The sequence below is a fragment of the Lethenteron reissneri genome, chromosome 25, assembly GCF_015708825.2.
Source record: "Lethenteron reissneri isolate LAM-NWPU_2019-01 chromosome 25, ASM1570882v1, whole genome shotgun sequence".
In the NCBI taxonomy this organism is placed as follows: domain Eukaryota; kingdom Metazoa; phylum Chordata; class Hyperoartia; order Petromyzontiformes; family Petromyzontidae; genus Lethenteron; species Lethenteron reissneri.
In genome coordinates this window covers 13672140-13694757 of record NC_083803.1, presented here as the reverse complement: position 1 = coordinate 13694757, position 22618 = coordinate 13672140, and the positions used below count along the sequence as shown (strand labels likewise).

General features: G+C 51.6%; 1 protein-coding gene across 2 annotated transcripts in view; it reads right to left on the bottom strand.

Annotated features, from left to right (window-relative positions):
- The window catches only part of LOC133347275 (tyrosine-protein kinase receptor UFO-like), a 76322-nt gene that overhangs the window by 10010 nt on the left and 43694 nt on the right, over nt 1-22618 (bottom strand). For both annotated transcript variants that reach the window (XM_061559406.1, XM_061559404.1), the window contains 7 exons: nt 21830-22049; nt 20184-20326; nt 11589-11742; nt 11190-11322; nt 2133-2224; nt 1079-1174; nt 120-200 (listed from right to left, as the gene is read on the bottom strand). In XM_061559406.1, coding sequence (XP_061415390.1) covers nt 120-200; nt 1079-1174; nt 2133-2224; nt 11190-11322; nt 11589-11742; nt 20184-20326; nt 21830-22049 — 919 coding nt within the window. The remainder of the gene's footprint in view (nt 1-119; nt 201-1078; nt 1175-2132; nt 2225-11189; nt 11323-11588; nt 11743-20183; nt 20327-21829; nt 22050-22618) is intronic.

Genomic DNA, 22618 nt, shown 5'->3' with positions numbered 1-22618 from the left:
TAGGAATGCGATAAAAAAAAACGACTCGCACTCAAACAAACTAGCAACGTGAGTTGCAGGCCTGCGCGGCGAGATGATTCGTTAGGGAAAGAGCGCGCGCACGCAGAACAAAGCCTCACTCTTCATGGTCTTCACCGCCACCTTCACTTCCGTGTCCCCGTGTTTCTTGAGCTTCCCCTCGATGACGGATCCAAATTCACCTGTGGGGGTGGACAGGAGTGGAGAGACAGCGACGTTCGACACCCAACTCGTGTTCCTCCCCACATTTTAAGCTGCGGAGTTGTAGGCCGGTGAGGCTAGGTCGTGGATATGTAACGACGGGTCGATTCATCGATTAAACTCGATTCTTGTGCACGCACTGCACTCACCGTGGTGGGAATCAGTAATTGCGTGGCTGAGGGGCTCCAGACAGCAGATGGGCACCAGTGCCTCAATGCTCAATTTGAGCAGGAAACCACTTTGACTAGAACTAAACTATGAAGCTAAACTATATTTTTTTATTTTACCAGTTAAAGCCCACTGAGCTAGATATCTCTTTTTCAGAAGTGAGTTATCCACAAGTGAGAGCCCAATGGAGTGGCTTAGCAAGCGCAAATTTACAGCAGCCAAATACTGTAAACAAATGACCACGGAGAGAGAGAGACGCAAACTCCAAATATACAGGAGGCATCAGGGTCGGGATCGAACCCACGACTTCCTTTATACCAGGCGAGGTAGTTAACATCACTTAGCCACCGTGATGATGATGAGAGAGAGATGCAAACTCCAAATATACAGCAGCAGGCGTCAGTGTCGGGATGGAACCCACGACCTCCTGCATACCAGGCGAGGTAGTTAACATCACTTAGCCACCGTGATGATGATGATGATGATGAGAGATAGAGAGAGACACAAACTCCAAATATACAGCAGCAGGCGTCAGGGTCGGGATCGGGATGGAATCCACGACCTCCTGCATACCAGGCGAGGTAGTTACCATCTCTCCACTGCGGCGCCCTTTGAGGCTTGAGGCCGGCCACGAGTGAGGAGGGTGACCTCGTGGGGGTGGGGGGTGGGGGTAGGGGGGGAAGGGCCTCACCTTCCCCCAGCACCTTGCCCAGGCTCAGCAGGCGTCGGTCAAGCATCACGTCCTTCAGCTTGAGGTTCAGCTCCTCGCTGATGCCCAGCCGCTGCACTGCGCATGCGCGCGCGGTAGGGGGCAGCAGCACACGCGGGCGTGAGGTGACGCGCTCAGGGCAATGCGATCGCGAACGATTGCTTTTACGACGGGTCCGATTTACGACGACGCACGCTGGCGACGTTTAGCCGAACTGCCCCTTTGTTGTGCGCGTGTCAGCTTGTTGTCCTTGCGCCCGCGCCTCCGATTGGCAACGGTTGGTTTACGTACGGTGCGAAAGAAGTTCAACATGCATGGAGTACGCACGTAACTTGATTTGCGTCTTCCGAAACGACTTCCGAATGCAATTTTGAACAGGATGAGCCTCGTGTCCGATGTGACCTGGCGTGGAGCTTTTGATGTAGTCAAGTGTTTGTTTGTGCGTGTGGCTTTTTACCCATGAAACCCTGTGGAATACGGCTGATTAAATGGAGGGGGAAAATAGGGGGGGGGGGGGGTCCGATTTACGACGGCCGGGTTTCCAGGGACACGTCGTGACGTCGTAAAGGCGGGGACAGCCTGTACTCTCCGTGCGCTTCAGTGTCGCTCTCCGGCGTGTGCGTGCGTGTGTGTGTGTTTTTCGGGCTGTTCGACAACGATGTCCGACGTTTCGGATTGCAAGTGCTCCTGTGAGCTTCCCCACGGCGCGCGTTCGGCAGCCGGGGGAGAAGCTCTCTCGGCACGCGGTGCGAAACGTCGGGACGCCGTGCAGACACAACAACGCTCACCGCGGTGAAACGCAAGCACGCGGCAGAGAGCAACGTGGATCCATTTCGCACCCCTCCCCAGTCCTCCATCGAACGTCGCGTCACGTTCGTGTATTAGGCACGCCGTCGTAAATCGTGCCTGTTGTAACTAAACACAAAGCACAGCAAGGGGCTAGCGCCGCGCATGGCCGGTGAACGCCAGGCCTCTGCCGGTGGGAGGGGGGTGGGGGCGGAGAGGGGGCAGCAATGTAACGCGTGGCCTCACTCACACGTGGCCTTCATGGACCTCTTGGAGTAGGACTTCTTGACTTGGTAGCGAACCAGCGGCTCCTCCGAGTCCTGGCCGGGGCCGAACGCGTTACTGGAAGGGGGATGGGGGGCGAGAGATGCAGACGCGCGTGAGCGGCAGGCCCGGCAGCTGCCGTGATCGCGAATGGAGAGACGGGGAAAACGTGGCATTAAAAGCAGCCCAAATGATATATACAATCTTGACCTAAAGCTTTCGTGACTGCAGGAATTCATATTTTTGGGGTCTTTCGGTAAAGTCACGTAGATAGGTTCAAAGAAAATAACAATATATACAATATATACAATCCCGCATGTGGCATTCATTTGCAAGAAGAGTAGACGGGACACATGCTATCCCCATGCCAATCAAGCTGGCCTCTTTGCCCCTAGCCTTACCCCGAATCTTAACAACGCTCTGTAGCCAAATAGTCACAAGCACCAGAAATACCCTCGACCCCTAACAAGCCAGTCACCAGCCCTGCCCCTAAACACTACAACTAGCGTTAATTAGTTTTTTACCCTTCTATCTGGCAACAAAACTTACACCTTTTTTTACAAGGAGTCATGTTTGCATAGACCACAATACCTGCAGTCATAATGCAAACAAATAACATAACTCTGATAATGTATGCACTGTCCTTGAAGTTGATTGGTCCACACCCGATACAGCTTTCTTTAGAGACTAGTCTCATATGGTGTTGGACCAGATGACGCCAAAAGGCGCACAACTCAAAGACAATGCACCATCAGAGTATGAGAGCTCGGGGTAAGCATTTACACCATTGGAACCTCATTTGCCAGTAAAAAGGAAAGCTGTCTCGGGTGTGGACCAATCAACTTCAAGGACAATGCAAAAAAAAAACATAACTCTGATAATGTTATCAGAGTTATGTTTTTTTTTGCATTATGACTGCAGGTATTGTGGTCAATGCAAATATGACTCCTCGTAAAAAAGGTGTCAGTTTTGTTGCCAGATAAAAGGGTAAAAAAACAATAATCATTTTTTTTACTGGCAAATGAGGTTCCAATGGACTACAACTAGCCTCCAGTGCACTTGCACCAACCCGAACAAACTCGCAGACAATCTTCTCTCCCTAGCGCTACCCCTAGGCAGCTCTCCAAGCAGCGACGAGCACGATCACACTGAGCGACGGGCCAAGCGGCCCGATCCCGGACACCAAAAGACTCAACAACTCGTCTCATGGAAGTAGCGCACAAGTAATGTGTTATTGAGGAATTTGTACTCATCGCACGGGAAAGGATATGGTCACGGTGCAATTACGCGAATGGAGTGGGGAGGGGGTGTGTGTTAACAAAGCTCTGCGAATGAGACGGAACAACGAAGAAATGCAAACGAGATGGGAGAATGAAAAATAAGAATAGGTTTTACCCTTTCTGGCAACAAAACACGAGGTATTAAGATGTTCAAACACCAAATAGATACATTTTGCAAGGAATCAAGTCTGCATTAACCACACGTACTTGTGGTGAACATGCAAACCAACATGCTCTGATATAATATGCGCAATGTCTTTAAAACTGATTGGCCTACGTGCTAGAGACAGCCTTCTGTATGGCCGCGTCTCACCGGTGTCAGACCAGAGAACGCCAAATGGCGAACAGTACAAGGACAATGCCACACATATCAGAGCATTTAACACGTCGGGGTGAGCAGCTACATCATGGGACATTTTTTCCAGCATCAAAGTATGAAAAATGAGAATAGGTATTAAGATGAGATGGAAGAAGTGAAACGAAACGCAATTTTACTGAACATTTCATTCGTATTTGACGACATATTGGGTCATCTGTACGAGTTTACATGCAGACAGAGGGAATCCATCAATGCGTTCAGAGTCAGTGGAAAAGTATTGAATCCTCGCCCCGATTCGTGACGATGCAGAAGGGGGGTTGTGCCCTGTGACCAAAAAAAAATAACAATTTAATTTCCACAAACTGGGCAGAACAAACCATCGCAACGTGGCGAGTAGCGAAATGCAGAAGCGGCGTGCTTCTTAAGGGAAGATACAAAGCACCATTTGAAAACATTTTAATTGCTGACTTTGCAGCGACAAACCGAGGACGCGCTGTGATTTCACAGTTCACTTGGAGGCATGGGAAGTGACTTTGTGATTCATTCGGCTTCCTTTTTATTTCGTTTTTGGGGAACTCTCTCCGAACTCAAGCCCCCCCCCGGCTTCCGCAACGCGGCGGTCGGGAAACACGCCGACGCTTTGGGGGGGCACTGACAAGCGCACGGGCGGAATCGAACGCGTTGCGAATGGCGAGGGGGCTGTGAAGACTCGTCGATTCGTCGATTGAGTTTTGTGCGTACGGTGGACTTCTTTCGTGCCGTACGTCGCCAACCGTGTCAATCGGAGGTGTTCGGGGGAGGGGGGGTGGGGGAATGTCGCGGCAAATCTTGGACTCGCGATACAGTACTAGCCGTGAAGGGCGTGCGTACGAATCCGTGGGGATTTATTTATTTATTGTGTCTGTCGTGGGTTGATATGAGCTCTGCAGCCGCAAGTGGCTGCTTACGTTCACTTAAAATGCGAGAAAAACAAGGATTGATTAATTGACGGCGGAGGGGGAAGGTGCCGGGGGGGGGGGGCAATCGTTACACCTCCATTTGACTCGTCGTCGACTGGAATAATAATGGGCAGTGTAAAACAGTTCGCCTCCTGGTTGCATATTTATTTTTGAGCTCTTGGTGTTGGGTAAAGAGATGAATTATCCATTTGGAGCTCCTGCAGGGGAGTGCATCGTCCCCCCACACCACACCCCATGTTAGAGAACGGCCTGTGGAAGCAGATATCTCAGGACTACTTCTATGATATATCTGCTTCCTCTTAATCTACACACTAGGGGGAAGCACTTTGTTAGCTGTACCCGTGTTGTAAAACCTGGCATGGTCTGCCCCAGTGCAGTCCGTCTCATGTTACGTCTCATTTGTGCTGTCCATCTCATGTGTTGTCCCATACATTCTGTAAGTTCATTAGCCACTGATTTACATATCACGAGCATATACTTTCTTTAAAACGTGATTCAATGAATGCGCCCCCAGCGCAAGAATCTATTAAAATTGATTAATCGTTACAATTTTAAAAAAACTTAATTCATGTAATCATTTCTTTAAACTAATTACATCTTAATACAAATTTTGTATAGATAAAAGTAGGTGTTTTACTATTGTAATGAAAAATCTATGCGATTTTTTTTTACGAATCGTTCATTTCCATATATATTAAGAAGCTAAAAAAACGAATGAATCTTACAGCGTCAACAAATAAGAACCGAAGCACCCGGATTTTCCTGATATTAAAAAACCGTCACCCGCAAGTCCGCCTGCAGCCACTGCTCCCCTCCCGCCCGTTCTCCCCGATCGTTTTCAGTTCATCGCTGTACGTACATTTCACATCACTGCATCGTTGAAACTCCGGTACAAACGTGGGATTGCAGCCGCCTTCCGCGTGCGTGTCCCGTCATGCGCGGGCACGCACGGACGAGTCTGAGTCAATTCTTACACTTTCTGGAAATGATGGAAGAGAGTCTCGCGACAGTGACACTGACGTTCTTGTAATCCTCGAATCGTCTGCGTCCAGCGTGCATGCGACACTGGATACACATCCGAGTGACAAGGGATTCTAATTGCTGTGATAACTTCTCACAGTTGCACATGATATCACATTTCTAGATGTGACGATTATCGCGAGATCAGTTTCCCGGCCCGGTGGCTCAGCAGTAGAGCAAGTTGCAAAACAGTGTTTGTCCTCTGCCCTACCTCGCCATAGGAATGTGGAATTGCCATGACTTGCTCCGAGCTGTATACAGGAGATGAGCATCGCCTCAATGCTGATGTCATTGTGTTGTGCTTTGCTGTGCTGCAGCAAAGCAGAACCGCACTCCAAAGTGTCTCATCTGCAGTTCACTCAACTTATGCCTTCAAAACTATAACCGTGTTTGCACACACGCTGTCAATTACGCACGCGTGTAATGACATCATTACATGAACTGCGAAAGTGATGGCGTCATATCATTGCCATAGTCGTCAATGACTTTGAAAAACGTACAGCAAATCACTAACTTAATGGATAACAGGTTTACTTTTATTTACACATTTTAAAATTGAGTTGGTCACTCTCGTCAAAATTTTGTCAGGGAATAAGATATTTAAGTTAAATAAAATGAGCAACGATAATCGCGATATGACGATAATTGCCGAAATGGATGATGCGATAACTTGTGGAAACAATTATTTATGATTTTTTTTTATTATCATGAGGCCTCAAGGTGTCAAGTGCTGTCTCCAAATCGTATCCACTCGTTCTCTTTGGCCTCTCCATTTACGTGCTATGAAGAAGGACTATTGCCTGAAACGTCAGATTTATGTTCAATTTTAAGGCCACGGTGGTATAATGTGCTGGGTTATCGATCATCATGGACCTGATGTCGTAGTATCTATCACCATACCAGGAAAACCGTACCACGTGTCAGTTTATCTTCTGAAGACGCTCCAGTGTACTGTGTCTTCGGGCTGTGCCGTGACAGTCTGCCATCACGTCCCACGTTTATCGCCGCGCGCCAAGCGGGGAGGGGGGGGTTGCCGCTTCTTCACGAACTGAATTCACTCCACGCGCTGGGAGCTCCTTCGGATAATGACTTCCTGAAGACGTTCCCAGCACGTGGCGCGCAAAACGCCGAACATCAAGGCGTACGACGGGTGGTAACAAGCCCCGAAAACGCAAAAGGAGAGCTCTCAGTCGAACCGAGGAATCCTCCCTCCTCCTCCCCATTCCAAATTATCCACCCATAGACCGCCCCCCACCCCCACGCCCTGCCACGAACACCCTTAACGTCTTCCACATGGGCACGCGCGCGCGACCAGATTGGGAGCCACCGCCACACCATTGGCCGGACTTCCGAGGGAGAGAGGGGAATGGAAAAGCAAAACAAAACAGAGCGACTCATATCCTGCAAGAGGACAGGAGCTGGAGGCAGTGCCAGGGTTGCATTCCACCGTCCTGAGTGTGCGCTCGGCGAGAGGCAAAGAAGGTAGCGAGGGGGATGCTGCTAAATTTAATATTCGTGCGGATGTGCGCCTGTGTGCGTGTGTGGAGCGGTGGCGTAGCGGTTAGCGCTACGCTGCGCTCCGAACCCGGCCACCCGAGTTCGATTGCCGCTCACGGCCAACGCCGGTGACGGTTATCTGAACCGGTCCTGGGCCTCCTCTAGGTCGACTCAGCCGCAAATGAGCACCTGGTGTGAACATCGCCACTAGGGAGACAAAGGCGGCCGGGCGTAGTGCTGGCTAACCACTACCTCGCGTGGCGTGCTGGCCTTCATAGCTGCTCGCTTAACAGCACTTGCCCTAAGTCTGCTCAGGCTATTCGGGGGGATCTTTGTCTTTGTGGAGCAGTCGTGTAGTGTTTGGCAGGCTGCGCTGCGAACTCGGCTACCAGCCAACATCGGTGACATATCTGATCCGGTCGTGGGCCCCCCGTAGGTTGACTCAGCCTTAATTATTTACAGGTGCGGTGTGTAAACACACTTGCCTCGACAGTTTATTAAAGGCGATACTGGGTGGGGGGGGGGAGTCTTTGTGTGCAAGTTTGTAGGGGTGCACGTGTGTAATGAATGTGCACACATGCACACACAGCCAGACACACACCCCTCCCTCTGAACTCTGCTGGTGTTTGGTGCTCGCACACATTTGCTGCCCCAACATTCTATGATCGATTAATGGGGGATCGTTGTGAGTGCATGTGTTAATGAATGGCCAACACCCAGTCACGATTAATTATCTGAACCGGTCCTGGGCCTCCCCTAGGCCGACTCAGTCTCAAATGAGTACCTGGTGTGTGGTGTGTAGTTAACATCGCCACTGGGGAGACAAAGGCGGCTGAGCGAGGTGTAGGCTACCCACCCCCTCGTGTGCCGTGCCGGCCTTCATAGGTGCTCACTAACAGCACTTGCCCCTAGAGTTTGTTAAGGACTATACGGGGGATCTTTGTCTTTGCAGCTTTGGTGTGGTCATGATTGCAATGCGCTGTCATCACAGCGCAAAGTTTATGAAGCTGCCATGAATTAGGGCGTTTTATTCACTACTTACTAAATTTCAATACGAACACTATTTTGATCTTGATAGATTGTTGGCCTATGCGGGGTTGAAAAGTTTAAGAGGAGATGGCAGACATTATATGTCCAGGGTGATCCAATTGTTAAAGATGCTCAATTGATCTCAACATTATCCTCTTACTTTCTTCTCACGGAGGTGATTGAATAACGTGAGCGCGATGGCTCCGCACCTTGCAGAGGGACGGTGTTCATTGATTGAATACGCGTGTTGAAATTGGTGTGAGGCATGCGAACGCTATAAAATGTTTATATATATAACAGTATATCTCCATGTTATTTTAATATATAGACAAATATCTAACTAATGCAACAGTGGAAAATAATAGAGGTTGTTTTGAGTTAGATCGCGTAAATATATAAATGTGTTGTTAAACCCGCCACCACCGGACACGGCCAACTAGTAAGAGTTGTTACGTAAACAGAACGTGGCCAATTCGTCACTAGTACAGCACCACCGGTGTGTTGGAGAGCCAAGCCACAACATTTACAATCTGAGTACGACGTTTCGACAGTAATTACAACTAGCTTCATCAGGCGACTAGCCAGATTTGTGTCGGGTGGTGGCGGGTTTAACAACACATTTATAATTTACGCGATCTAACTAAAAAAAACTCTTATGGATGATATTGTTCGCGAGAGCCTACGCGTTAAACGGAAAAGAAAACTCTCCCGTGTGTGACTGCAGCAATGAACCCACAAACCATCGACCATAGAACCTAGCACTGGCCTCAAATATATATTTGAAGGCGGTTGTCAGGTCGGTTAGTGAGTGGCTGGGTGGGTAGGTGACTGGGTGGATGGGGGAGTGAGTGTATCAGTAGGTGACTGGGTGAATGGACGAATGGGTGGGTGAGTGGGTGGGTAAATTGGTGAGCGCGTTGGTGGGTGACTGGGTGGGTGGATGAGAGATTGAGTGGGTAGGTAAGTGACTGCATGGGTGAGTGGATGGATGAATGGGTGGGTGAGTAAATGGGTGAGCATGCTGGTAGGTGACTGGGCGGGTGGAAGACTGGTTGAGTGGATGGGTGATTGAGCGGGTAGGTAAGTGACTGCATGGGTGGGTGACTGGGTAGATGGATGAATGGGTGAGTGGATGTATCTGCCAGTCATTAACTCGCAGACAAAGCAATTGATTAATTGAATCACTTAGAATTGAACCTCTAACGTTGCTCTTCATCGGCCACACTAAATAATCATCATCATAGTATTTCAGTGGGGTGTCTACAAATGGATGGCCCTGCGTACCCCGCGCCTACAATCGTTGAGAAAGGTGCACGCGAGCCACTCCAAGATTTGTCAGCGCGGGCGAACGTCCTAAAGTAACCCCCGCGTGGCTCGAAAACATTGGTGCGAACCGGACCGGGCCGGCTGGACGGGTTGAGGAGCGAGGGTCGGGAAAAGGAAGGAAACGCGAAGTGGAACCACAGGAGCGAGAGGGCAGAGAGAGTTGAGTCACGGGCAGAGCATGATGCGATTGTCCCTCTCTCTCTCTCCCCTCGTTAGCACGGGAATGCAGGCGGTGGCGGTGGGGGTGGTGGCGGTGGTGGTGGTGGCGGTGGGGGGTGGCGGTGGGGGTGGTGGTGGTGGTGGTGGGGTGGTGGTGGTGGTGGGGGTGGTGGTGGTGGTGGTGGGGGTGGTGCTGGTGGTGGTGGTGGGGGTGGTGGCGGTGGTGGCGGTGGTGGGGGTGGTGCTCTACCAGCAGTGGTTGAAGGCGGGAGTGTTCGAGGCGCTGCCGCCAGGAGCCGGCAATTGAAATTCCACATTCCAATGGCGAAGAAAGTTTATCCCAGGGGACAAAAAAATGTGTGGATTAGTCACAGGGCGAGGGGGAGGGGGCTCATTGAGTTGACCCCCTAGGTTATATAGCCCTGGCATGCATGTGGTTGTGGGTTCGATCCCGACCCTGACGCCTGTTGTATGTTTGGAGTTTGAGGTGTGGATTTTTCTCCGGGCTCTCTGGTTTTTCCCTCCACGTTTAGAAACGCGCGTTTTGGAGTATTTGCCTGCGATAAATTTCAACGAGATAAGGCCACTTCGATGAGCTATCATTTGTGGCCAGGTCGCTTCTCAAAAAGAGCTAAATTGCTCAGTGGTCCTTACCTGGTAAAATAAAATATATAGTTGGTTTAACACAATGTAGGCTTTCGCGACCAATATCATCCATAATAGAGGTTTTTTTTTGGGTTAGATCGCGTAAATATATAAATGTGTCGCTAAAACCCGCCACCGCCCGACACAGCCAGCTAATAAGGGTTGTCACATAAACAGAACGTGGCCAATTCGTCACTGGTACAGCACACCCGGTGTGTTGGAGAGCCAGATTGTAAATGTTGTGGCTTGGCTCTCCAACACACCGGTCAGTGCTGTACCAGTGACGCATTGACATGCTCCGTTTACGTGACAACCCTTACTAGTTGGCTGTGTCGGGTGGTGGCAGGTTTAACGACACATTTATATATTTACACGATCTAACCCGAACAAAAAACCTCTATTATGGATATTAATTTGAGTAGTTTTTAGTTCACATAGGTCCACCCATGCTTCTTCCCATCACAAATATATAAAACAAACTGTATAACTTTAAAGCCCCCCCCCCACCCGCACCCACCCCCACGATGCTACGATCTGGCCACGAAGTGTCTCCAATGAAACGGGCAGGCCAGACGGGTTCCTGTGGAATGTGCCTCGTGTGTCCCGCACGCGGCAAGGTGCAGGCGAAGCTCCACGTGGAAGCAGCGAATGTGCGGGTGCGCTCTGTTCCATGATTGGCCCGGGTGTGACTCGCGGCTCAAGGTCTCTTTGCTAATCTGAGATTCAGCCGTTTGCTATTGAACCGCCTTCACACGTGGCCTGGGTTTTACACCTATCAGCACGGTCACCAATGACGCCGGCGTGCTCACCCGAAGAAGGTGTCCTGGCGGCGGCGGCGCAGCACCAGCAAGGCGAAGACGGCGAGGCCCAGCAGCACCGTGGCCACGCAGGCCACCAAGATGGCCGTCCAGCTCGTGGGCCGCGCCGGCTCCCTCGTCGCCTCTGCACGCGTGAGCGGAGGAGCGGAGGAACAGCGAGCGTTAAAAATCGCGGCGCTCCGTCAACGGCAGTGGAGGCGGCACGCCAGCCGATCGCGTAGCCAAGGCGCCCGTGGGCACGGCAGGTGCCAGAGTGCCAAGTTGTTAATTGGTACGTTGATTTGCCGTCACCCGTTGAAGAAACCCTAACCACTGGTCATGGCCGGGTGGCCCAAGAGAGTGACGGCCATGGGAGCCCAGCGGTCGTGTTCAGGGTTAGGGTGGCCTCACCGGTGCGCGGGAGGCTGATGTACACGGCTGGGCCCTGCGGCCCCACGCCCACCCCCGTGTAGGCCAGCACGCGCGCCGTGTAGTTGCCCCCTCCCCCCACGAAGTCGGTGATGTTCAGTTCGGCCCGCGTCGACCTCCCCACGTCCAGGTTGACCTGACACGGAGACGAGGGGGAGAGATTATTCCTCCATGGTGCGGGTGTCGTGGGTGGTTCAGAAAATACCGGCTCGGCGCGGCTTGTATCTACTTTCTCACGGGAACATTGGGTGCCACAGCGGTTGAGATGTTAACTACCTTGCCTGGTATACAGGACGTCGTGGGTTCGATCCCAACCCCGACGCATTTATATTTTGAGTTTGCATGCTCGTCTCCAGGTCCTACGGTTTTTTCCCCCCACATTTAGAATCAACGTGCGTTTAGAGTATTTGGCGGTTATACATTTCCACATGATGAGCCACTTTGTCGAGTTATCATTTATGGCCAGGCCGCTTCTGAAAAAGAGCTATGCAGCTCAGTGGCCCTTATTTGATAAAAGTAAAAAATAAATCCTTTTTTTGTTTAATTTTAGTTTAGGGCAGACGATGGCGGCCTTCCCGCAGTCCACCCTGTTGGCATGAAGCTCCACAACTAATGCCATCGCTGAGGGAGCCTCACTGGAGGTGGCCGTGTGGCTCAGGGGTCAGAGACATGGCGTCAACGCCGCCGAGATCCTGGGGCTTGAGTTTCAGCTGCCACGTGATTCAACCGGGACTCCCAAAATATGGCGAGCTGATCTGCTCAGCCTGGACACCAACTCCTGTGCAAAACAATTTAGTCCCGAATTCATCTTTTCAACTCAAGCTGACTAAATTTCAGCTCTGAAGACTGATGGGCACGCCGCAACGGACACTCTTCTTGTGGGGCATACACAAGGTGTATCCCCCGCCACCGTGTGCGGATGCAAGAGGCCTGTTCACGTGACGTCGGCTCCGAGGGCTGTTCTCTGACACGCGGTGATGCACTGCTAGCCGCAGCATTCCAAGATTGCAACATAATCTGCGAATTGTTTGTTTGTTTGTTTTAAAGCGGCCTGTAAGAAAGCCTGCCTGGGTCCACGTGGGATGTTTGTACTCTACGTTTTTTTCCCTATTAACATCCTATATAAATCTTAATTTTGGAGCTTTCGTGACTGCAGGAATTATTCTTTGGTTCTTTCGGTTAAGTCACGTCTACATTTTTTTATTATTTTATCTTTAGACGTGACTTAACCGAAAGAACCAAAGAATAATCCTATATAAAATCCCACGTAAATGACCATTTTCCGTATTATACGCAAGTCCTACAGATCCACATGGGCACGGAGTGAACGTTGCATCACTTCCAGGAGCTCGCCGTCCCTGCTCTCGATTTTCGCTGAAACGCGATTCGTGACGAATCAAAAAACATTCGTTCACTTCGCGAAGAGGAAGTTCAAGAGTCAGGCAAATGATGCCTCCTTGATCGCGATAGCCTTGACAAGGAAATACACGGGGATATTCACAAAGACATAGACAAAGATGCCCCGTGTAGCCTCTAACAGACTGTTGAGGCAAGTGCTGTTAGCGAGCAGCACCAAAGAAGGTCGGCACGGCACCCGAGGGGGTGGGTGGCCAGCACCACGCCCGGCCGCCTTTGTCTCCCTCGTGGCGATGTTTACACACCGCACCAGGTACTCATTTGAGGCTGAGTCGACCTAGGGGAGGCCGAGGACCGGTTTATATAATCGTTACTAGTGTTGATGGCCGTGAGCGGGAATCGAACCCGGGTCGCCGGGCTCGTAGCGCAAGCGCGCTGATCGCTACACTACCGCTGCCCTCATTCACAACCCACACAACGATCCGCCGAGTAGCCCGCACAGGCCGTTGAGGTTAGTGCTGTTAACGTAATGTGTGCTGAACTTCCTTCGCACTGTACGTCGACAACCGTGCTAATCGAGTAGGTGCGCCTATGAAGGCCCGCATGGTGCACCGGAACCACGCGTGGCTGCCTTTGTCTCTCCAGCCCCGATGTTTACACACCACGGACCAATTTATGTCCACCAAAGGGAAGCCGACTGCTGCAGATAATCGACACTGATTGTCAGCCGGGAATTGAAATGGGGCCGCTGGGCTTGTTGTCCATGCACTAATCACAATGCTTCTGCTCCCCCTAAGATAATATTTGCAGGTCCCACGCGGACACACACAAACAACAAAGACAAAGATCATACCTTACAGCCTTAACAGACTTTTGGGGCAAGTGCTGCAAGCGAGCACCTTACGATAGCTGCCACGGTACACGAGGGGGTGGGTGGCTAGCGCCACGCCTGACCACCTTTGTCTCCCCAGAGTCAATGTTTACACACTGCACCAGTTACTCATTTGAGGCCGAGTCACCATAGAGGAGTCCCAGGACGGGTTGAGATCATCGTCATTGGTGTCGGTCGTCAGCAGGAATCGAACTCGGGTCGCCGGGGGTTCAGAGCGACACCGCTCCCCACACACGCGCACGTCTGCACGTCCGCACGCACAAACAACCTGCGGGACCGGCACCACGACGAGTGGGCGGCGTGCGGGCGAGTCGGGCAGGGTGTGCCCATCGCGGTCAAGTTACGTACGGAGCCGGCCGCCCTCACCCCGGCCACGCAGGTTGGCCCAAACGGGCCTTACTGGCTAAAGCAAAGTTCGAGTCTGAAATGACAGCCCAACTGCTCAAACTCGAGCCACTGATTCTAAACGTGTTGTCTGTTTGAATAATTGAAGGATGTAAGTCATTCGTGTGGCCAATTCATGGTGGTTTGCGCCGTGAGATCGTTCGATTCCCAAACCACGGCTCACAACCGTTGTGAGTGATATCAGAAGTGGTTCTGGGAAACCCCCAACCCCCCACTTCACCAGCCCACACTGACCAGCATGGCTGTTGCACTTCACGACTCGTGAGCAATTGAGCCCAGCGGCAAATGTGACCCCTTGTGAATCGTTGAAAACTCTTTCTGTGGATGTCCCGCGTGATGTCCGACGTGCTAGGTGCTTCTCCGGAAACTAAAGCTCCCAAGCATGAGGAGCAAAACTCCGGGCGATGCCGAACAACGCGCGGTTACAAGCTGAGAACTCGTTGGAGAGTTACACAGCGCAGCTGCGGAAAACCTTTGCAGCGCAATACCTAATGCCCCCCCCCCACCCCGCAAGACACCGTACAAAGGGAGGCACTGTTTTCTCCCCGCTGAAAAGCCTTACAGTGGAGAGCGTGACTGCCCCAATTAATAATCTCCGCTCTCCCACGAGCCGACCCTGTTGTGTCCCGAGCGAGCGATACTTGCGGGAGTAGATTCGCTCGATCCGAAAAGAAGGGATTCTTTCGTAAAGGTGAAGGAAAGACGCGTGGAGAAGGCTCATCTCACGACAGTTTTTGCGTTGGGGGCCGATGAGATGGCCTCGCGAGCGCGAGTTCGCCGCTCGTCGCAAGAGTTTCACAGCTTAAATCCAGCGGCCACCCCGATGAATACAGCGGTGCACAATAACCGTAGTAATACTCCGTGCCGTCTGCTTCACAGTGGGCGTTAAAGATCTCTTGACGTCATTTGCAAAGAGTTGAGTCCTTGTGTGTGCCGGTGTCATGGTACAAATTTATCAAACACTTTAAACGTTTAGCCGCAAATGACTCGATTGGCATTATACTCTCGCCTTGCACTGAGGCTCACGGTAGAAGCCTACGCAGCGTCGCTAACAGTCTGCTTTGGACACCAAGGTCTCAGACTGTTACAGCCTTACGTCGTTTCTCCGTTGTCGCCCCCTCGGTGTGGAACTCTATCCCTTTGCACATCCACAACATCAAATGCACCCTGGCTTTCAGTTAACATCTAAAGGCCTCTTATCTGTTTGGTCAGGGCTTTTGTGCAGCCCTGAGCTTGGCTCCGCGCCTCTGAGTTGTTGACTTGTCTGCAACATCTGGCGCGTTATAAAAGCCACTGTTATTATTATTAAACACAGTTATGCAAATCATCGAGCGCCTCTTGCAAAAGCTTAGCTGGACCCTCCTGAAAAAAAATCCATGAGACTCAGCGGGAGGCTTTTTAGTGGGTAAACAAGTACAATCGCACCAACGATAAAAAAACGCGCAATTTTACACCCCGTTATGTAATCGGCCACGTCATTGCTTGTCGGATTTTTTTAAATGTAATTTGCTGTCCATGTAATTTTGTCCTGCACGTGTTACGGTTATGTTGTGACGACCAGTGAACATTTTGCCAGGAATGTGTTACTTAACACATTCAACTTGTTAACATGCGTGTAATTACGCGTCGATTCATTGATTAAAACAGGTTCTGGGGGCTCACGATACACAACTCCACTGTTGCCCATTTCTTCTGCTTCGTCTTCTTTCATACGGCAGGATGGAAAAAGCAACAGATTTGAAACGTGTACGGGTTGAATGCTACGTTTTTTTTCAACTGATCCAACGAGGCAGGAGACGCTGTACGGATCGCAGGATCACCGCCCGGATGTTGCATGGATGGCGCGCTGGACCGGTGATGCGTTTCATGGTTTCAATGTCACCACAGTCGCGAACTGTTGTGCGCTCACCGACCTGCGCTGGCCAGCACGGCAAATAATGCTGAAATAATCGCCGCGACACCACGTGGCCTGTGGCGGCCCTCGTCCAACAGTTAATTGACAAGAGGGCTCTACGCGAGCGTGATACGCTCATGCTACATCTGTGCTCACGGTCTGAACGAGACTGTACAGATGGGACTGAAACAAAACCGGACAGCAACAAAAAAACAACCGATTCTTCAATCGAATCACGGCACCCAAATTGTGGAAGCGTTGGTGCGGCAGACGGGCGTTCAATTGTGAGAAGCCTAGGACGCACGGACGGACACAATGTGACACGGACAAAGCATGAATCAACACAAAGTGACATCGTCGGGCCTTTAAGGCTCCGGTGGCCAGAAGCCCTCCTAGGCCAGCCGCTAGCGCTGCCGCCGCTAGTGCTGCCGCCGCTAGCGCTACTGCGGCTAGCGCTGCCGCCGCTAGCGCTGCCGCCGCTAGCGCTGCCGCCGCTAGCGCTGCCGCCGCTACCGCTGCCGCCGCTAGCGCTGCCGCCGCTACCGCTGCCGCCGCTACCGCTGCCGCCACTACCACTGCCGCCGCTAGCACTGCCGCCGCTGCTACCGCTGCTGCGGCTACCGCTGCTGTCGCTAGCGCTGCTGCCGCTACCGCTGCTGCCGCTGCTGCCGCTGCCGCGGCTACCGCTGCTGCCGCCGCTACCGCTGCCGCCGCTACCGCTGCTGCGGCTACCGCTGCTGCCGCTGCTGTCGCTAGCGCTGCTGCCGCTAGCACTGCCGCCGCTACTGCTGCCGCTGCTACCGCTGCTGCGGCTACCGCTGCTGTCGCTAGCGCTGCTGCCGCTACCGCTGCTGCCGCTGCTGCCGCTGCTGCGGCTACCGCTGCTGCGGCTACCGCTGCTGCCGCTGCTGTCGCTAGCGCTGCTGCCGCTACCGCTGCTGCGGCTACCGCTGCTGCCGCTGCTGCCGCTGCTGCTGCTGCGGCCTTCCCCACCGGGCGCCTGACGAAGAGCTCGCGGGTGACGGCATCGCGAGCCCGATCACAAGGCACTGACTGGCCGCAGAGTCCTGCAGCGTGACCAGGAAAACAAAGAGCGTCTCAGCTCAGCCACGCAGAGCCAACGTTTCGCAATCGGAGGAGCAGCCGTGGAAAAATGAGGAAGCCCTCCCTCGACTTAAATGTTAAAATAAAATAAAAAGCCGCGTTGGCAGGGCCCCCCTTGCGCAGCGCCAAGCCGAGATGTACATTCTGACCTTAAACTTTCGTGACTGCAGGAATTTATATTCTTGGTTCTTTCGGTAAAGTCATATAGATAGAAAATAAAAATAATAAATTGAATTTAGCTTTTCTTATTTTCAATTTATTTAAAAAAAAAAAAAAAATTCTATCTACGTGACTTTACCAAAAGAACCAAGAATATAATAGACTAGCTGTACTACCCGGCTTCGCCCGGGACTTGTATCCACCACGGCCGGCCGCCTTTGTCTCCCCAGTGGCGATGTTAATACGCTACAGCAGTTACTCGTTTGAGGCAGAGTCGACCTAGGGGAGGTTCAAATAATCGTCACCGGTGGTGGTCGTGAGCGTGAATGGAACTGGGTTCGCCGGGTTGGTAGCGCAGCGTAGCGTTAAGCACTACACCCACCGCTCCTCACACACCACACACGCACAGACACACACACAGACACACACGCAGACACACGCAGACACACACAGACACACACAGACAGAGACACACACACACACAGACAGCACGCTAACCACTACACTACCGCTCCCCACACACCACACACGCACACACACAGACACACACACAGACACACACAGACACACACACACAGACACAGGCAGCACGCTAAGCACTACACTACCGTTCCCCCTACACAACACACGCGCGCGCGTCCATAGGTACACATACACGCGCTTGCTGCAGACACACACGACTTTCAGGGTGCGTACGGCAGTAAACGACTGAAATAATAAAGCGGCAATGCTGCGCAAGGAACTCCTTAGACCTGCAACACATTTGTGTAATGCGAGCGTAAACACACAAACACATACAAACACATACACAATACACACACACATACATGCAGACACACAGACAGACACATAACACACATACATACACACACATACATACACAGAAACACATACACACATACATAGACACACACATACATACACACAAACACATGCACACACGTACATACATACAGACACGCAGACATACACATAAAGACATAGAAAAAAACCCACATACATGCACACACACACAAACACATACACACACATACATACACACATACATACAGACACACAGACATACACATAAACACATACACACATATGTATGACCCGGCTTCGCCCGGGACTTGGATCCACGATGCCCGGCCGCCTTTGTCTCCCCAGTGACGATGTTCACACACGACAGCAGTTACGCGTTTGAGGCTGAGTGGACCTAGGGGAGGGCCAGGTCCGTTTCAAATAATCGTCAGCGGTGGTGGGCGTGAGTTGGAATGGAACTGGGGTCGCTCAACCAGCTTAATGACTATTTGTACAAAGAACATATAAAGAATCGATTATAATAACCAGGCTACAGTCCACATTATAGACTGCCAGTACACGCAGTCAGCTTCATAAGCAGGCTAGAGTGTACATGATAGAGTGGCAGTACGCTCACCGAGCTGAATAAGCAGGCTACAGTCTACATGATAGACTGGCAGTACGCTGACCCAGCTTAATGACTATTTGTACAGTGAACATTAAAGTAATCGATTGTTGGCGCGTTGGGTTTAAAAGTAATATTAATTGCACACATTGTGGTGGGGGTGGAGTGAAGAGTAGGACAAACTTTGATGAATTTACCTCAGAGTGGCGTGGTGGGTGTCGAGGCCTAGTAGCATGCAGAGCCTGCGGCCTCGCCTAAATTGCCCACCCGGCAGAGGCAGGGTACGGGTGGCGTGCCTTCCCCCCCCCTCAGCGCTCCAACAATACTGTGTAATGGCTATTATTTAATTATTTACGGAGCCTATGAAAGTGGCGAAGGCGTGGCTAGCCGTTGGCAGGGGCAACCGCCGTCCCAATGAAACTGCAGCCCTTGGCGAAGGCGTGGCTAGCCGTTGCCAGGTCCAATGAAAGCGGCGAAGGCGTCGCTATCCGTTGCCAGGGGCAACCGCCGTCCAATTAAAGTGCGTATGGTCCGAAATCCACACACACACACACAGACGGACAGACAGACATGCACGATTTTATATATATAGATGTCGCCACTGCAGTTTTGTCAAGATATTGGTGGGGGGGGGGGGCTACGTTGTGGGCAGCACAGGGAAGTGCACCGACAATCCATTATTGTACCGTACTTCTATGCTCCCCCTTATTTTCTGCACGCCTTCACCAACCCGCACTAACCAGCGCGGCGAAGTACGGTCAAATAACCCGCCTCCACCCCGCCACGACCAGCACGACGTGGTCCACTGTGCAGTTGCACCGACCGCACACTCGACACCACTGGTCCTTAGACTCAGGATACATCGCTCGGACCGAGTGTGCAAGATTCGGTCACGTTTTAGGCCTCTGCAGCGACAAGAGGAGTGACGTTCACGACGATATTGAAAGAAAGATCTCGTTTTGAATCGAGCCACAACCCCCAAATCGTGACAATTCACGGCATCGCGGGGCGCGGGGAGAGGGTGGTTCATTGCTGACCTAATACCAGGTCCCCTTCACATTTTTGTCTCTCCACCTTATACATGTTTCATTCTTTTTTTCATTTTTAAGTTGGAACTGGTCCTGAAATTTGCTTTGTAAGGCATCAATTCTGCTGAAATGACGCAATCCCAAAATGCCATGAGGCCGTTGGGATGTGTAAATGTGTAAAAAAAGAAATTGATGGAGACATTTTTTCCACGTATCTTTCCTTAACACCATGGCAATGTCACGTCCAACGGGCAGCGGCAGCGAACACCACCACTGCGTTGCAACTCAAATGAGCCCAGCGCCCAGCAACGAACAGGTCTGACCATCTCACCAAGTGCTTGTCGTTGTACCAGCAGAGCAGCCGATATCCGAGCAGCACCCCGTTGGTTAGCTCAGAGTCAAGGGCGTCCCAGCGGAAGATCAGCATGTCCTTTTCAAACTCCATGGCGAGGCCGGTGGGTGCGGCAGATGGAACTGGACAATGAAAAGAAATCACAAGGCCATATGCCCCTGTCCAGCAACTTCGATCCACCAAATCCAGGCACATGAGTATACCAAGAACAAATCTGCGTGTAAAGGGTGATACAGTATTTCAGTAGTCAGGCACCTCATTTGTGGAATGTTTTGCCCTAGTCCATTAGGGATGCTTCATCAGTCGAAGTTTTTATGGCTCGTTTGAAAACACATTTATTTTCTCTTGCGTAACCGTCCGCATAGGATTGTTTTCCTCTTAGTTCTAATGTCAAGGGGTTTTACTGGAATTGTGTTGTAAAGCGCTGTGAGACCTTGTGTGAATGGTGCTAAATACAACTGAGTTTTACTTACAAGGCTGTCAATTGGAAAAGAGTTCAAAGGTGTTTATGGGGGCGTAAGGCTGGTGGAGTTTAGAGTGAGATTTTTTTTGTTTTGCGATGGGTTCTTTTTCCCCTGCATTCCACCGAGAGATAACACAAGCGGGTGCAGCTGATCTTTGTGGTTCATCAGCAATGCCATGTGTGGCGCTGCTGCTTCTTGTTGTTGTGTAAGAAGGCTCAATCTTCCTTCGTGCGGCAGTGGGGAGTTAAACAGCCATGTTCGTACGTTCGGGTGAAGGTCTTTGGGTGAGAGAGTAAACAGACGGCTTTCAGGAGTCGGCCGGTGAATGTATGAAACGCTGCCAGCGACTGATACAAGCGGGCAGCGGTGTTACTAATTGGTCCACGTTTTAAAATGTGGTGGCCGAAGCTCCACTCTCTGTGCACAGTCCCATTAAAATGAAGTGGCCAGTAAAACTTCACTGGCACGTAACTTGAAGTTCGGCTGAATTTTTTTTACCAGGACTAAACAAGTGCAATGCAATGTGGATTCATACCGTGTCGAAATACGACCGCATCTCAAGCCGCTAGCAGTAAAAGTAATAGGCAGTGAGTCAATGAGGAAGGTTTTGAGCCATGGACTTAAACAGGGTCAGGGAGTTGACAGCGCGGATTGCTGGGGAAAAGGACTTCCAGTGTATAGGGGCGGGAGAGGAAAATGAGCGACCTCCAATTATAAAATAGCCATTTTTCACTTTTTTTTTTAAACTTCTTTCGCACTGTACATAGCCAACCGTGCTAATCACAGGTGCATTATATTACATGAACTGTTTATTACACCCATGTGTTGCAATCTACGGCTGGTGTATCTAATACGCACGGCCGGTGATGAGTGAGTTGTGAGACCCTCCAGTAAATTCCAATGATGTTGCAGAAGGGCTGCGAAATATAAAAAAAACCTGCATCATCGTTTCAACTGCGACGCGAGGAGATCGAGTCAAATCGGCGACCTCTGAATTCGCATGTCCAGAGTGCTAACCGTTACGCCATGGCAGCTCCCCCACCCACCTTCTCCGTTCCAAAACGATGTGCACATTAAATGAATGGGCCGTGTGTTTGTGTAGTCAGCCCTGGAGCTGGCGAGCTCCCATCGCGGTGGCGGGTAGAGAACGCGCATCCCTACCTCCCTCGCTGGTGTTGCAGCGGATCCACGCACTCCACGGGGACAGCCCCACCTCGTTAGCGCAGGCCACGCGCACGCTGTAGCCTGTCATGGCTGCCAGCCGGTTCAGTGTGTGGCCCTGCAAGGAGGAGGAGGAGGAGCCTGCTATCTCCACCTCCGAGCTGGTGACATTCTTGTCGCCGGCGGCATCGTCGGCGGCGGCAGCGGCCTCCTCGGCAAACTGCGTGCGGGAAAAGTGTGGCGCAATCATAAACCGGCAACAACAAAGCAGGTGGTCAATTTGTGAAACCGTGGTATTTTCATCATCAATGTTATTGTAATAAACCTCCTTGAGACGGCTTCCGGAATCAGTCCTTTTTATTTTCAACTTCCACAGTTACACTTTACACACACTCCCCGTTGCTGGCAGACAACGGAGAGAGGGCAGACTTCTCGCCAAGTCCCCACCGCGCACGTGGCACCCCAGAGCCCCGTACGCGCGTGACTCTTCCTCTTGTCGTCCCCAAGTCTGCTCACGACTGTTCTCTCTCCCTCTCTCTTAATCCCTTCGTCACGTGGTACCCCCCCAGCCAATCATCCATAGACAGCGTTGACCGTTCCCGATGATTCCCTGTCAATCCCGGGACCACGCCTCTGATCCGGCTCCCCATTAGCTGAGGCCCCGATTGGCCAGGCCAATCACCCCTGCTAACACGCCGCGATCACGCCGAGGCCATGCTCCCTGGCTTATCCCTTATTGGCTACAAAGCAGGACCGGCAAGCCAATCCCCACGTGAACCCTCTATGGCT